Source organism: Rhinoderma darwinii, chromosome 4 (genome assembly GCF_050947455.1).
Source record: "Rhinoderma darwinii isolate aRhiDar2 chromosome 4, aRhiDar2.hap1, whole genome shotgun sequence".
Classification (NCBI taxonomy): domain Eukaryota; kingdom Metazoa; phylum Chordata; class Amphibia; order Anura; family Rhinodermatidae; genus Rhinoderma; species Rhinoderma darwinii.
The window spans coordinates 16706526-16723872 of NC_134690.1; the positions used below are offsets into that span (position 1 = coordinate 16706526).

Consider the following 17347-nt stretch of genomic DNA (forward strand, 5'->3'; position numbering starts at 1 on the left):
ATATAACTACTATAATACTGCTCCTATACACAAGAATATAACTACTATAATACTGTCCCCTATATACAAGAATATAACTACTGTAATACTGCCTCCTATGTACAAGAATATAACAACTATAATACTGCCTCCTATATACAAGAATAGAACTACTATAATACTGCCCCCGATATACAAGAATATAACTACTATAATACTGCTCCTATATACAAGAATATAACTACTATAATACTCCTCCTATATACAAGAATATAACTACTATAATACTGTTCCTATATACAAGAATATAACTACTATAATACTGCCCCAATATACAAGAATATAACTACTATATTACTGCCCCCTATATACAAGAATATAACTACTATAATACTGCTCCTATATACAAGAATATAACTACTATAATACTGCCCCTACATACAACAATATAACTACTATAATACTGCCCCTATATACAAGAATATAACTACTATAATACTGCCCCCTATATGCAAGAATATAACTACTATAACACTGCCCCTATATACAAGAATATAACTACTATAATACTGCCCCTATATACAAGAATATAACTACTATAATACTGCCCCCTATATACAAGAATATAACTACTATAATACTGCCCCTATATACAAGAATATAAATACTATAATACTGCCCCTATATACAAGAATATAACTACTATAATACTGCCCCATATATACAAGAATATTACTACTATAATACTGCCTCCTATATACAAGAATATAAATACTATAATACTGCTCCTATATACAAGAATATAACTACTATAATACTGCCCCTATATACAAGAATATAACTACTATAATACTGCCCCCTATATACAAGAATATAACTACTATAATATTGCCCCTATATACAAGAATATAACTACTATAATACTGCCCCCTATATACAAGAATATAACTACTATAATACTGCCCCCTATATACAAGAATATAACTACTATAATACTGCCCCCTATGTACAAGAATATAACTACTATAATATTGCCCCTATATACAAGAATATAACTACTATAATACTGCCCCCTATATACAAGAATATAACTACTATAATACTGCTCCTATATACAAGAATATAACTACTATAATACTGTCCCCTATATACAAGAATATAACTACTATAATATTGCCCCTATATACAAGAATGTAACTACTATAATACTGCCCCCTATATACAAGAATATAACTACTATAATACTGCTCCTATATACAAGAATATAACTACTATAATACTGTCCCCTATATACAAGAATATAACTACTATAATACTGCTCCTATATACAAGAATATAACTATTATAATACTGCCCTATATACAAGAATATAAATACTATAATACTGCTCCTATATACAAGAATATAACTACTATAATACTGCCCCTATATACAAGAATATAACTACTATAATACTGCCCCTTATGTACAAGAATATAACTACTATAATACTGCCCCTATATACAAGAATATAACTACTATAATACTGCCCCTTATGTACAAGAATATAACTACTATAATACTGCTCCTATATACAAGAATATAACTACTATAATACTGCCCCTATATACAAGAATATAACTACTATATTACTGCCCCCTATATACAAGAATATAACTAATATAATACTGCCCCCCTATATGCAAGAATATAACTACTATAATACTGCCCCTATATACAAGAATATAACTACTATATTACTGCCCCCTATGTACAAGACTATAACTACTATAATACTGCTCCTATATACAAAAATATAACTACTATAATACTGCTCCTATATACAAGAATATAACTACTATAATACTGCTCCTATATACAAGAATATAACTACTATAATACTGCTCCTATATACAAGAATATAACTACTATAATACTTTCCCTATATACAAGAATATAACTACTATAATACTGCCCCCTATATACAAGAATATAACTACTATAATACTGCCCCTATATACAAGAATATAACTACTATAATACTGCCCCTTATATACAAGAATATAACTACTATAATACTTTCCCTATATACAAGAATATAACTACTATAATACTGCCCCCTATATACAAGAATATAACTACTATAATACTGCCCCATATATACAAGAATATAACTACTATAATACTGCCTCCTATACACAAGAATATAACTACTATAATACTTTCCCTATATACAAGAATATAACTATAATACTGCCCCCTATATACAAGAATATAACTACTATAATACTGCCCCCTATATACAAGAATATAACTACTATAATACTGCTCCTATATACAAGAATATAACTACTATAATACTGCTCCTATATACAAGAATAGAACTACTATAATACTGCTCCTATATACAAGAATAGAACTACTATAATACTGCCCCCTATATACAAGAATATAACTACTATAATACTGCTCCTATACACAAGAATATAACTACTATAATACTGTCCCCTATATACAAGAATATAACTACTATAATACTGCCCCTATATACAAGAATATAACTACTATAATACTGCCCCCTATGTACAAGAATATAACTACTATAATATTTCCCCTATATACAAGAATATAACTACTATAATACTGCCCCCTATATACAAGAATATAACTACTATAATACTGCCCCCTATATACAAGAATATAACTACTATAATACTGCTTCTATATACAAGAATATAACTACTATAATACTGCTCCCTATATACAAGAATATAACTACTATAATACTGCTCCTATATACAAGAATATAACTACTATAATACTTCCCCTATGTACAAGAATATAAAACTACTATAATACTGCCTCCTATATACAAGAATATAACTACTATAATACTGCTCCCTATATACAAGAATATAACTACTATAATACTGCCTCTATATATAAGAATATAACTACTATATTACTGTCCCCTATATACAAGAATATAACTACTATAATACTGCTCCTATATACAAGAATATAACTACTATAAGGGCGGGTTCACACATGGCGGAATTCCACTTAAATTCCGCTGCGGACACTCCGCAGCGTTAATCCGCAGCGGAGCCGTTTCTCCATTGACTTTCACTTTAATTTAGCAGTGTTCGTTTACACGATGCGTACAATTCCGCTGCGGAGCATAGGCTGCGGAGCGGAATTTGGTGTCCGCAGCATGCTCTGTCTGTTGCGGAGCAGTGGCGGACTCATGGCGGAATTTCTCCATTGACTTCAATGGAGATTCAAAGTTCCGCAATGAAGTCCGCAGCTGTCATGCACATGTCATGTGTGCTGCGGATGCGTCTTGCTTTTTTAACTTGACATTTCTTCATTCTGGCTGGACCTATGTATTTCTAGGTCTACAGCCAGACTGAGGAAGTCAATGGGGCTCCCGTAATGACGGGAGCGTTGCTAGGAGACGTCTGTAAATAGTCACTGTCCAGGGTGCTGAAAGAGTTAAGCGATCGGCAGTAACTGTTTCTGCACCCGGGACAGTGACTACCGATCTCAATATACATGTATCTGTAAAAAAACATATAAGTTCATACTTACCGAGAACTCCCTGCGTCTGTCTCCAGTCCGGCCTCCCAGGATGACGTTTCAGTGTAAGTGACGGCTGCAGCCAATCACAGGCCAAGCACAGGCTGCAGCGGTCACATGGACTGGCGCGTCATCCAGGGAGGTCGGGCTGGATGCCGAAAGAGGGACGCGTCACCAAGACAACGGCCGGTAAGTATGAAAATCGTTTACTTTCACTAGGGAAAGTGCTGTCCCTTCTCTCTATCCTGCACTGATAGGGAGAAGGGAAGCACTTTTCCCGCAGTCCGCAGCAGCTAGTCCGCATCAATTTACTGCACATTTTGTGCAGATCCGCTGCAGAATCTGCAACGCAGATTCTGTGCGGCATCGATGCGGACAGTTGCGGAGGAATTCCGCCATGTGTGGTCATGCCCTAATACCGCTCCTATATACAAGAATATAACTACTATAATACTGCCCCTATGTACAAGAATATAACTACTATAATACTGCCCCCTATATACAAGAATATAACTACTATAATACTGCCCCTATATACAAGAATATAACTACTATAATACTGCCCCTATATACAAGAATATAACTACTATAATACTGCCCCCTATATACAAGAATATAACTACTATAATACTGCCCCCTATGTACAAGAATATAACTACTATAACATTGCCCCTATATACAAGAATATAACTACTATAATACTGCCCCCTATATACAAGAATATAACTACTATAATACTGCTCCTATATACAAGAATATAACTACTATAATACTGTCCCCTATATACAAGAATAGAACTACTATAATATTGCCCCTATATACAAGAATATAACTACTATAATACTGCCCCCTATATACAAGAATATAACTACTATAATACTGCTCCTATATACAAGAATATAACTACTATAATACTGTCCCCTATATACAAGAATATAACTACTATAATACTGCTCCTATATACAAGAATATAACTATTATAATACTGCCCTATATACAAGAATATAAATACTATAATACTGCTCCTATATACAAGAATATAACTACTATAATACTGCCCCTATATACAAGAATATAACTACTATAATACTGCCCCTTATGTACAAGAATATAACTACTATAATACTGCCCCTATATACAAGAATATAACTACTATAATACTGCCCCTTATGTACAAGAATATAACTACTATAATACTGCTCCTATATACAAGAATATAACAACTATAATACTGCCCCTATATACAAGAATATAACTACTATATTACTGCCCCCTATATACAAGAATATAACTAATATAATACTGCCCCCTATATGCAAGAATATAACTACTATAATACTGCCCCTATATACAAGAATATAACTACTATATTACTGCCCCCTATGTACAAGACTATAACTACTATAATACTGCTCCTATATACAAGAATATAACTACTATAATACTGCTCCTATATACAAGAATATAACTACTATAATACTTCTCCTATATACAAGAATATAACTACTATAATACTGCCCCTTATATACAAGAATATAACTACTATAATACTTTCCCTATATACAAGAATATAACTACTATAATACTGCCCCCTATATACAAGAATATAACTACTATAATACTGCCCCATATATACAAGAATATAACTACTATAATACTGCCTCCTATACACAAGAATATAACTACTATAATACTTTCCCTATATACAAGAATATAACTATAATACTGCCCCCTATATACAAGAATATAACTACTATAATACTGCTCCTATATACAAGAATATAACTACTATAATACTGCTCCTATATACAAGAATATAACTACTATAATACTTTCCCTATATACAAGAATATAACTATAATACTGCCCCCTATATACAAGAATATAACTACTATAATACTGCTCCTATATACAAGAATATAACTACTATAATACTGCTCCTATATACAAGAATATAACTACTATAATACTGCTCCTATATACAAGAATATAACTACTATAATACTGCCCCCTATATACAAGAATATAACTACTATAATACTGCTCCTATACACAAGAATATAACTACTATAATACTGTCCCCTATATACAAGAATATAACTACTGTAATACTGCTCCTATGTACAAGAATATAACAACTATAATACTGCCTCCTATATACAAGAATAGAACTACTATAATACTGCCCCCGATATACAAGAATATAACTACTATAATACTGCTCCTATATACAAGAATATAACTACTATAATACTCCTCCTATATACAAGAATATAACTACTATAATACTGTTCCTATATACAAGAATATAACTACTATAATACTGCCCCAATATACAAGAATATAACTACTATATTACTGCCCCCTATATACAAGAATATAACTACTATAATACTGCTCCTATATACAAGAATATAACTACTATAATACTGCCCCTACATACAACAATATAACTACTATAATACTGCCCCTATATACAAGAATATAACTACTATAATACTGCCCCCTATATGCAAGAATATAACTACTATAACACTGCCCCTATATACAAGAATATAACTACTATAATACTGCCCCTATATACAAGAATATAACTACTATAATACTGCCCCCTATATACAAGAATATAACTACTATAATACTGCCCCTATATACAAGAATATAAATACTATAATACTGCCCCTATATACAAGAATATAACTACTATAATACTGCCCCATATATACAAGAATATTACTACTATAATACTGCCTCCTATATACAAGAATATAAATACTATAATACTGCTCCTATATACAAGAATATAACTACTATAATACTGCCCCTATATACAAGAATATAACTACTATAATACTGCCCCCTATATACAAGAATATAACTACTATAATATTGCCCCTATATACAAGAATATAACTACTATAATACTGCCCCCTATATACAAGAATATAACTACTATAATACTGCCCCCTATATACAAGAATATAACTACTATAATACTGCCCCCTATGTACAAGAATATAACTACTATAATATTGCCCCTATATACAAGAATATAACTACTATAATACTGCCCCCTATATACAAGAATATAACTACTATAATACTGCTCCTATATACAAGAATATAACTACTATAATACTGTCCCCTATATACAAGAATATAACTACTATAATATTGCCCCTATATACAAGAATGTAACTACTATAATACTGCCCCCTATATACAAGAATATAACTACTATAATACTGCTCCTATATACAAGAATATAACTACTATAATACTGTCCCCTATATACAAGAATATAACTACTATAATACTGCTCCTATATACAAGAATATAACTATTATAATACTGCCCTATATACAAGAATATAAATACTATAATACTGCTCCTATATACAAGAATATAACTACTATAATACTGCCCCTATATACAAGAATATAACTACTATAATACTGCCCCTTATGTACAAGAATATAACTACTATAATACTGCCCCTATATACAAGAATATAACTACTATAATACTGCCCCTTATGTACAAGAATATAACTACTATAATACTGCTCCTATATACAAGAATATAACTACTATAATACTGCCCCTATATACAAGAATATAACTACTATATTACTGCCCCCTATATACAAGAATATAACTAATATAATACTGCCCCCTATATGCAAGAATATAACTACTATAATACTGCCCCTATATACAAGAATATAACTACTATATTACTGCCCCCTATGTACAAGACTATAACTACTATAATACTGCTCCTATATACAAAAATATAACTACTATAATACTGCTCCTATATACAAGAATATAACTACTATAATACTGCTCCTATATACAAGAATATAACTACTATAATACTGCTCCTATATACAAGAATATAACTACTATAATACTTTCCCTATATACAAGAATATAACTACTATAATACTGCCCCCTATATACAAGAATATAACTACTATAATACTGCCCCTATATACAAGAATATAACTACTATAATACTGCCCCTTATATACAAGAATATAACTACTATAATACTTTCCCTATATACAAGAATATAACTACTATAATACTGCCCCCTATATACAAGAATATAACTACTATAATACTGCCCCATATATACAAGAATATAACTACTATAATACTGCCTCCTATACACAAGAATATAACTACTATAATACTTTCCCTATATACAAGAATATAACTATAATACTGCCCCCTATATACAAGAATATAACTACTATAATACTGCCCCCTATATACAAGAATATAACTACTATAATACTGCTCCTATATACAAGAATATAACTACTATAATACTGCTCCTATATACAAGAATAGAACTACTATAATACTGCTCCTATATACAAGAATAGAACTACTATAATACTGCCCCCTATATACAAGAATATAACTACTATAATACTGCTCCTATACACAAGAATATAACTACTATAATACTGTCCCCTATATACAAGAATATAACTACTATAATACTGCCCCTATATACAAGAATATAACTACTATAATACTGCCCCCTATGTACAAGAATATAACTACTATAATATTTCCCCTATATACAAGAATATAACTACTATAATACTGCCCCCTATATACAAGAATATAACTACTATAATACTGCCCCCTATATACAAGAATATAACTACTATAATACTGCTTCTATATACAAGAATATAACTACTATAATACTGCTCCCTATATACAAGAATATAACTACTATAATACTGCTCCTATATACAAGAATATAACTACTATAATACTTCCCCTATGTACAAGAATATAAAACTACTATAATACTGCCTCCTATATACAAGAATATAACTACTATAATACTGCTCCCTATATACAAGAATATAACTACTATAATACTGCCTCTATATATAAGAATATAACTACTATATTACTGTCCCCTATATACAAGAATATAACTACTATAATACTGCTCCTATATACAAGAATATAACTACTATAAGGGCGGGTTCACACATGGCGGAATTCCACTTAAATTCCGCTGCGGACACTCCGCAGCGTTAATCCGCAGCGGAGCCGTTTCTCCATTGACTTTCACTTTAATTTAGCAGTGTTCGTTTACACGATGCGTACAATTCCGCTGCGGAGCATAGGCTGCGGAGCGGAATTTGGTGTCCGCAGCATGCTCTGTCTGTTGCGGAGCAGTGGCGGACTCATGGCGGAATTTCTCCATTGACTTCAATGGAGATTCAAAGTTCCGCAATGAAGTCCGCAGCTGTCATGCACATGTCATGTGTGCTGCGGATGCGTCTTGCTTTTTTAACTTGACATTTCTTCATTCTGGCTGGACCTATGTATTTCTAGGTCTACAGCCAGACTGAGGAAGTCAATGGGGCTCCCGTAATGACGGGAGCGTTGCTAGGAGACGTCTGTAAATAGTCACTGTCCAGGGTGCTGAAAGAGTTAAGCGATCGGCAGTAACTGTTTCTGCACCCGGGACAGTGACTACCGATCTCAATATACATGTATCTGTAAAAAAACATATAAGTTCATACTTACCGAGAACTCCCTGCGTCTGTCTCCAGTCCGGCCTCCCAGGATGACGTTTCAGTGTAAGTGACGGCTGCAGCCAATCACAGGCCAAGCACAGGCTGCAGCGGTCACATGGACTGGCGCGTCATCCAGGGAGGTCGGGCTGGATGCCGAAAGAGGGACGCGTCACCAAGACAACGGCCGGTAAGTATGAAAATCGTTTACTTTCACTAGGGAAAGTGCTGTCCCTTCTCTCTATCCTGCACTGATAGGGAGAAGGGAAGCACTTTTCCCGCAGTCCGCAGCAGCTAGTCCGCATCAATTTACTGCACATTTTGTGCAGATCCGCTGCAGAATCTGCAACGCAGATTCTGTGCGGCATCGATGCGGACAGTTGCGGAGGAATTCCGCCATGTGTGGTCATGCCCTAATACCGCTCCTATATACAAGAATATAACTACTATAATACTGCCCCTATGTACAAGAATATAACTACTATAATACTGCCCCCTATATACAAGAATATAACTACTATAATACTGCCCCTATATACAAGAATATAACTACTATAATACTGCTCCTATATACAAGAATATAACTACTATAATACTGCCCCCTATATACAAGAATATAACTACTATAATACTGCCCCTATATACAAGAATATAACTACCATAATACTGCTCATATATACAAGAATATAACTACTATAATACTGCCCCTATATACAAGAATATAACTACTATAATACTGCTCCTATATACAAGAATATAACTACTATAATACCGCTCCTATGTACAAGAATATAACTACTATAATACTGCCCCTATATACAAGAATATAACTACTATAATACTGCCCCTATATACAAGAATATAACTACTATAATACTGCCCCTATGTACAAGAATATAACTACTATAATACTGCCCCCTATATACAAGAATATAACTACTATAATACTGCTCCTATATACAAGAATATAACTACTAGAATACTGCCCCTATATACAAGAATATAACTACTATAATACTGCCCCCTATATACAAGAATATAACTACTATAATACTGCCCCTATGTACAAGAATATAACTACTATAATACTGCCCCCTATATACAAGAATATAACTACTATAATACTGCTCCTATATACAAGAATATAACTACTAGAATACTGCCCCTATATACAAGAATATAACTACTATAATACTGCCCCCTATATACAAGAATATAACTACTATAATACTGCTCCCTCTAGACAAAAATATATATCTGAAGAGATGACATCTAATTTTAACCTGCCTTCTGGTCGTGTCTCTGGAACTAGTTTTCTTATTATCCGTTCTCCTCATAGGGAGAAGACAAGACAGAACTCGTTGCGTTACAGAACAAGAAAATAACCTCTGTTAGATTTTGTTAGTTTTCAGAAGTCCACGTGGGTCTTCACCTGCTCCAGTTTTGTTAATTGGATCTCTGTTTGAACTCTGGGTATATATTAGAATAGCTTTTTCTTTTACGTAACACTTTCCCTTCTTCTTCAGGTCTATAAGACTATATTACGCCCCCTGTGGTTTCTTACAATACATAACAGAAGTTTGTATTAGTTTTTGTCTTTTTCATTTGCCGTCCTCCAGTTTTTAGTTCCCACCTGCTGAGAACAGTGACTCATAAAACAAGTCCAAAACACACACGGAAGAAAAGATATGAGAAAGGTCAGAGATAAAGGGATGGAGGTACCTGGCTGGATCTCCGGCCTTCTCTGATCAATCATTCCTCCTTTCTATGACCTTTTTGTCTTTTTTATGAATACGTGTTTTCTTTAATTCTCGACTGTTCTTCTATTAATTATACCCCTGCTCTGTGGTCGGAGTCTTATCTGTACCTGAGATCCGTATCAGGCCGGGTAGTAGCCCCTTTCCAGATCCTTACAAACTGATGCCAATTATTATACTTTTTGGCCTATATATAAAATGTCCCCGGGGAATACAGCCACAGTCTATATGTTCGTGAGGAAGCAGCCATGCTGGTCTCCGTCTATCTTCTGTGCTCCTGGATCATTTTATTCCAGTTTTGTGGTAAGTACTGAGCATTTGGCCACCAGTAAGCTTCGTGTACGTGTCGATAGATATGATGGGAGTTATTAAAGGGGTTGTCTAGTTTAGTAAACCTATTTTTAAATCCCCTAATAGGGACTTCTATATTAATAGTGGGAGGGGGTGTCACGCGTTCAGGTTCCACATCTATTACCCAGAGTGGGCTGCGGCTACTGAGAGCGTCTGGCTTTAGGGGACCGGGCACGTCCGTGAATTACAAAGAACATCTCATTAATGTCAATGGGAACTGTGTAATACTTATTTTAACCTGTGGTGGCACTGCAGGAAAAATGTACACTTACGGTACTGCCAGGTTCCTTCAAGATCACAGATGATTGCTAGGGATCACAGCAGCTTTTTTTTTTAGCTAACCCTCCTAACACAAAGGGATTGCTTAAAGTGCTTAACCCCTATAAAGTTTTTGTTTGCAGTAGACCACACATTTTCATATACAGCTTTAGGGTATTTTTAGCTAATACAGTGGGGGTCCACCAACTCGTATCCTCTTTATTATTACCCAAGACCCACATAAGGCTCAGTTCTGATTCAAGAACTTCAAGGCTTTCATTAAAGTGGGTGCCATGGATTTCTAAAGACGCCCTGTTATTTATATTGCTTTTCCCTGCACTGAACAGCTGTGTCGGGAAAATAGTGTAGTTATTCCTGGCAGCAAGACCGCCCTGAACATCATAACTAAGGGAAAACCCACAGTACTTAACTGGACAACCCCTCATATGGGTATCCAGTTATAAATTGTTTTTTGGCTCACAGAGGATTTTCAAGACTGGATGCAATTGTAGCAAACCCTCAGCTGTGAGAAGTTTGAGATTTATAGAAGCTTTCATCCTTTTATATCAGGTATTAAATGTGCTAAAGACACGACCTACAAGTTACCCAGCATGGAGGAGGCTCTGACTGGTAGGTCAGAGAAAATGAAGGCTTCAGGTAGGTCCCCTATTAAACCGTATTGTATAGTGACTGGAGATCTGTAGCTTTACTTTTTATTTGTGGTAGATATTCTGTATTCTCTCCTATTGGGTGTCGTACTGTCATTTGTCGCTTAGTAGTTTTTATTCAAAATCTATCTACTTTTAAGCTAAATGTCTTCCTTGAAGTCTATGTCCACTCTTGAACACCATTTTTTGTTGTCAATTTAAATAGTTCTATACACCATATACGGTAGTCAAATGACAAATTCTGACTTCCTGTGGCTACCACTAGAGGGAGCATGGGAGATTACTGCATACAACAGTACAACAATGATGCTGGGCTGTATGTCTATGCTAGTACGAGATAACTGACACCAGCTGCTGGTGGACTCACTAGATAATTGATGACTCCACTAGCAGAGTAGTGAGTGAAGTCCTGGAGTATAATACAGGGTGTAACTCAGGATCAGTACAGGATAAGTAATGTAATGTATAACACAGTGACTCCACCAGCAGAATAGTGAGTGCAGCTCTGGAGTATAATACAGGATGTAACTCAGGATCAGAACAGGATTAGTAATGTAATGTATGTACACAGTGACTCCACAAGCAGAATAGTGAGTGCAGCTCTGGAGTATAATACAGGATGTAACTCAGGATCAGTACAGGATAAGTAATGTAATGTATAACACAGTGACTCCACCAGCAGAATAGTGAGTGCAGCTCTGGAGTATAATACAGGATGTAACTCAGGATCAGTACAGGATTAGTAATGTAATGTATGTACACAGTGACTCCACAAGCAGAATAGTGAGTGCAGCTCTGGAGTATAATACAGGATATAACTCAGGATCAGTACAGGATAAGTAATGTGATGTATATACACAGTGACTCTACCAGCAGAATAGTGAGTGCAGCTCTGGAGTATAATACAGGATGTAACTCAGGATCAGTACAGGATAAGTAATGTATGTACACAGTGACCCCACCAGCAAAATAGTGAGTGCAGCTCTGGAGTATAATACAGGATGTAACTCAGGATCAGTACAGGGTAAGTAATGTAATGTATGTACACAGTGACCCCACCAGCAGAATAGTGAGTTCAGCTCTGGAGTATAATACAGGATGTAACTCAGGATCAGTACAGGATAAGTAATGTATGTACACAGCGATTCCACCAGCAGAATAGTGAGCACAGCTCTGGAGTATAATACAGGATGTAACCCAGGATCAGTACAGGATAAGTAATGTATGTACACAGTGACTCCCCCTGCAGAATAGTGAGTGCAGCTCTGGAGTATAAAACAGGCTGTAACTCATGATCAGTACAGGATAAGTAATGTAATGTATGTACACAGTGACTCCACCAGCAGAATAGTGAGTGCAGCTCTGGAGTATAATACAGGATGTAACTCAGGATCAGTACAGGATAAGTAATGTAATGTGTGTACACAGTGACTTAACTTACTATGTAGCCTAATTCTATACATATTATTGCTAGAGTGGTTTCCATTGGTGGATACGAGATTGCGTCTACAATCTGTTCCAGCTCTGGCGACTCATGTACAGTACAGCGCGCGGCTTTGTTTAGAGGGTGTTTGTTCTTGTGCACTGATCTGAATTGCTGAATATAATTATCTCCTTGTGAAGGAATAATAAAACGAAAATCTGAAAATTGCCAGTGTTGCGTCTGTCAGTGATGGATGTACAGTAAGTAAAGCAACAAGGAGATCCGATATTTCAGGCTCATTACATCTGCACGCTCCGAGCGCCGCCCAATGTTATTTAGCTCAATGTGAAAGCCATAACGTCAATGCAGCAAAGACGTGTTTATGTGGAGGACTAGAGAGAGAAGACAAGAGGTGAAGCCCTCCGTCATGTGGAGACCCCTCATTTTATTATGTTGTAGGTGATGTTTTTGGGCAGTTCGGAGTCTACAGCCGGTATAAATCCGACATGCTGCAATGGGTAATCACATGGGCACAGCAGTGGTGCCCGTGTGAACATTCGGACACACCCCCTGCCCATGTGGACATTTAGGTACGTCCGAATGCACCAACGGGTAAAAGAGCGATTCTGTTTGTTGATAGTAACGGCAGGGTGTAATGTAGTGGAACAATGGTAAAATGGTTTTAAAAAATAAAAATTGGTTAAAATTCGTAAAATAATTTTTAACTCTTACTCTTAGGCCGAATTCAGACGACCGTAGAATACGTCTGTGTTAAAACAACGGCTGTCACACGGACGCATGTATTTTATGTTTTTCAGTGGGGCCATTCACATGGCCGTTGCTTTAACGGACTGCGCGAAGGGTTCGTTGAAGAATAGAACATGTCCTATTTTCGTCCGTTTTCACGGATCCCTCGATACACTCAAGTCTATGGGGATCCTTGAAAACGGGTCCCGCACGAGTGCAACTCGGACATGAAGAACGGCTGTTTTTTGCACCGAGTTTGCACTCGTTCGTGTGAATCTGGCCTTCTTCCCATCATGGATGGAACATAGATTTTATATTCTCTTTATCCTGTTTGGGGCTTTCAATCGTGGAAGGTTCGTGTTTGTATACTACACTTAATTATATATTTTTTTTTATTAAATTACAAAAATATGAATACAAAAAAATTGTGCAGTAACCCGGCTACCGTATAGCGGTCCACCCAGCATTGCCCTCTTTCTTCGTATTTTCTGACGGCTAAGGAGCAATGTCATATGTGTAAGCCGTTCTCACTGCTATATTAGGCCTCAGGAGATATTTCTGGCCTGTTTAGGATTCTCCTCACGCTCGGATGTGTGTGTTGGCATGGAGCTCCCGCACACACAACCATTCCTCCATCACTAGACCCTAGGTCTGATAAGGGAAGAAGCTTTCCCCGGCTCCCATCCCCATGAAACTGATTATAGGTTGCTGGGAAACGGCAGCGCTGGAGGAGCAGAAAGTTTAGCAGTGATGGAATTTTCCCCATATAATATGATTATAGCCTTCTCCGCAGCGGTCTGCGCGGGGCTGGACGTGGGTTTATTTCCACCGCAAAAATACTCCTTGTTTCTGCTGTGTTGACAACGAGCATTAAATTAAATCAACACCCGCCGTCATCGCACTTCATCTCTCACAGGCATGACGGAGCCGCTCACAAAGCAATCATATCTATATACTTTGTCTCCAGACCAATTAGAGACAATCTTGAGGGGGTTGGGGCTCCTGAAGGGAGCTTAAATAACAGCAATTTGGGATTGGAGTTGGCTTGTTGAGAAAATGTTCACAATCTCATCGACCTGATGGCTTTTATAGAGCCCAGGGGGGTAGAAATGTACATACAGTGGAGTAACAAATAATCATAGGGCCGCATAATAACATAGGATCTATCTATCTATCTATCTATCTATCTATCTATCTATCTATCTATCTATCTATCTATCTATCTATCTATCTATCTATCTATCTATCTATCTATCTATCTCATATCTATCTATCTCATATCTATCTATCTATCTATCTCATATCTATCTATCTATCTCATATCTATCTATCTATCTCATATCTATCTATCTATCTCATATCTATCTATCTATCTCATATCTATCTATCTATCTATCTATCTATCTATCTATCTATCTATCTATCTCACATCTCTATCTATCTATCTCACATCTCTATCTATCTATCTCACATCTCTATCTATCTATCTCACATCTCTATCTATCTATCTCACATCTCTATCTATCTATCTCACATCTCTATCTATCTATCTCACATCTCTATCTATCTATCTCACATCTCTATCTATCTATCTCACATCTCTATCTATCTATCTCATATCTATCTCATATCTATCTATCTCAGATCCATCCATCCATCATCCCTGTAGGAAACTTGATAGTATAAGAGGCAGTTCATGTTTTTCAATTAAGGCATTCTTTATATCCCTAATATACATAAGATAATTAAGCAATATGTTTGCGTGCCCGGCGGGGCTTTCCGATTTTCTTTGCATTAATATATGAATATTAACCAGGATTATTTGCTGACGCAGGTCACAGAGGTGAGGTTTTATTTCACCATGTGCTTTTAGTGTTTTTCTCAGCGTGCCATTATATTTGCAATGTGTTTATGCTTTATTACTATATCTCTTGCAGCCGCCGGGGAGGGGAGCAGGAAGCAAAATGGGGTCAATCGGCGTATTGGATTAATAAATTCTAGTCCCTAGTAGATGATCTGGAGTTGTTCTGAAGAGCTTACTATCAATTGTCTTTCTTTGTTATAGTCATTTATACCACATAGTAAACTATTACCAAGGGGCAGATCACCCACACGTGTTTTGGGTTCATTTACTTTCTTGCCTGTGGCCCAGCAGAAACGCTCGGTACAGCCACTGAATCAGCAGGGGCTGCAGAGAGATGTGAGATGATTGCCTTTTAGCAGAAAACTAGCAAAATTGTGAATGCAGCTCCGGTTGTGACTGGAGAAAGATGCCTGATCTGACCCAAGGAACAACCTGAGTAGGCTTTAGCTTTGCAATAACCTTTTTGTGCTTAGTGAATCCAATACTCAACACAGAGTTGGCTTCCCCCTCTTCTCCCACGTAGTGCCCGCGGGTGGACCCCCATCTCAAGCTGTCAATGGGCTGATTTTGCTCCACTGATCGCTTTGATGGACATTTCGATATATCATGACTGATGTATTAGGATGACATCACACCTGTGCAGTGATGTCACTAGTCCTAGAAGCAGGCTTATGAGTTCAGGGCTGGCCTTAATCAAATCCAGGGCTTTCTAAGTCCTCCTGTCTCTGAGCACTCTCTTCTAGGTGGACTGTTCCTTCTGCAACAGTATTTTGAGAGTTCACTAAAAATATTGTTGATTTTCCAGAAAAAGGACAGTGGGACCACTAGAAGGCCCCATGTACATGAACGTGCTTTTGCGGCCGCAATTCCCCCTAAAATCCACGGGTGAATTGTGGCCCCATTCATTTCAATCGGCCCATGCACACGACCGTGGTTTCCCTGGACCGCAAAATACGGGCGTAATAAGGCCTGTCCGTTCTTTAGGCTCATAGAAAATAATGGACGCGGCCATGTGCACGGCCCGTGATCTTCGAGCGACACTCCGCGCCCGGCCATCCTGAAATTCACGTCCGTGCACATGGCTACGGTCTCGTGCATGAGGCATATCATGGAGTAGTTGGATCTCATGGGCATTTGACCCAAATTTTAAATGATCCAAAAAGTTGCAACCATTCAGCAGCTACT

General features: G+C 36.3%; 1 protein-coding gene across 3 annotated transcripts in view; it reads left to right on the plus strand.

Moving 5' to 3' along the window:
- Positions 1–17347, plus strand: part of MSRA (methionine sulfoxide reductase A) — a 295027-nt gene that overhangs the window by 18377 nt on the left and 259303 nt on the right. For 2 of the 3 annotated variants that reach the window (XM_075860869.1, XM_075860870.1), the window contains exon 3: positions 12031–12117. The exons of the other annotated variant lie outside the window; for it this stretch is intronic. In XM_075860869.1, the coding sequence (XP_075716984.1) occupies positions 12031–12117 (87 nt within the window). The remainder of the gene's footprint in view (positions 1–12030; positions 12118–17347) is intronic. 3 annotated transcript variants of the gene reach the window in all.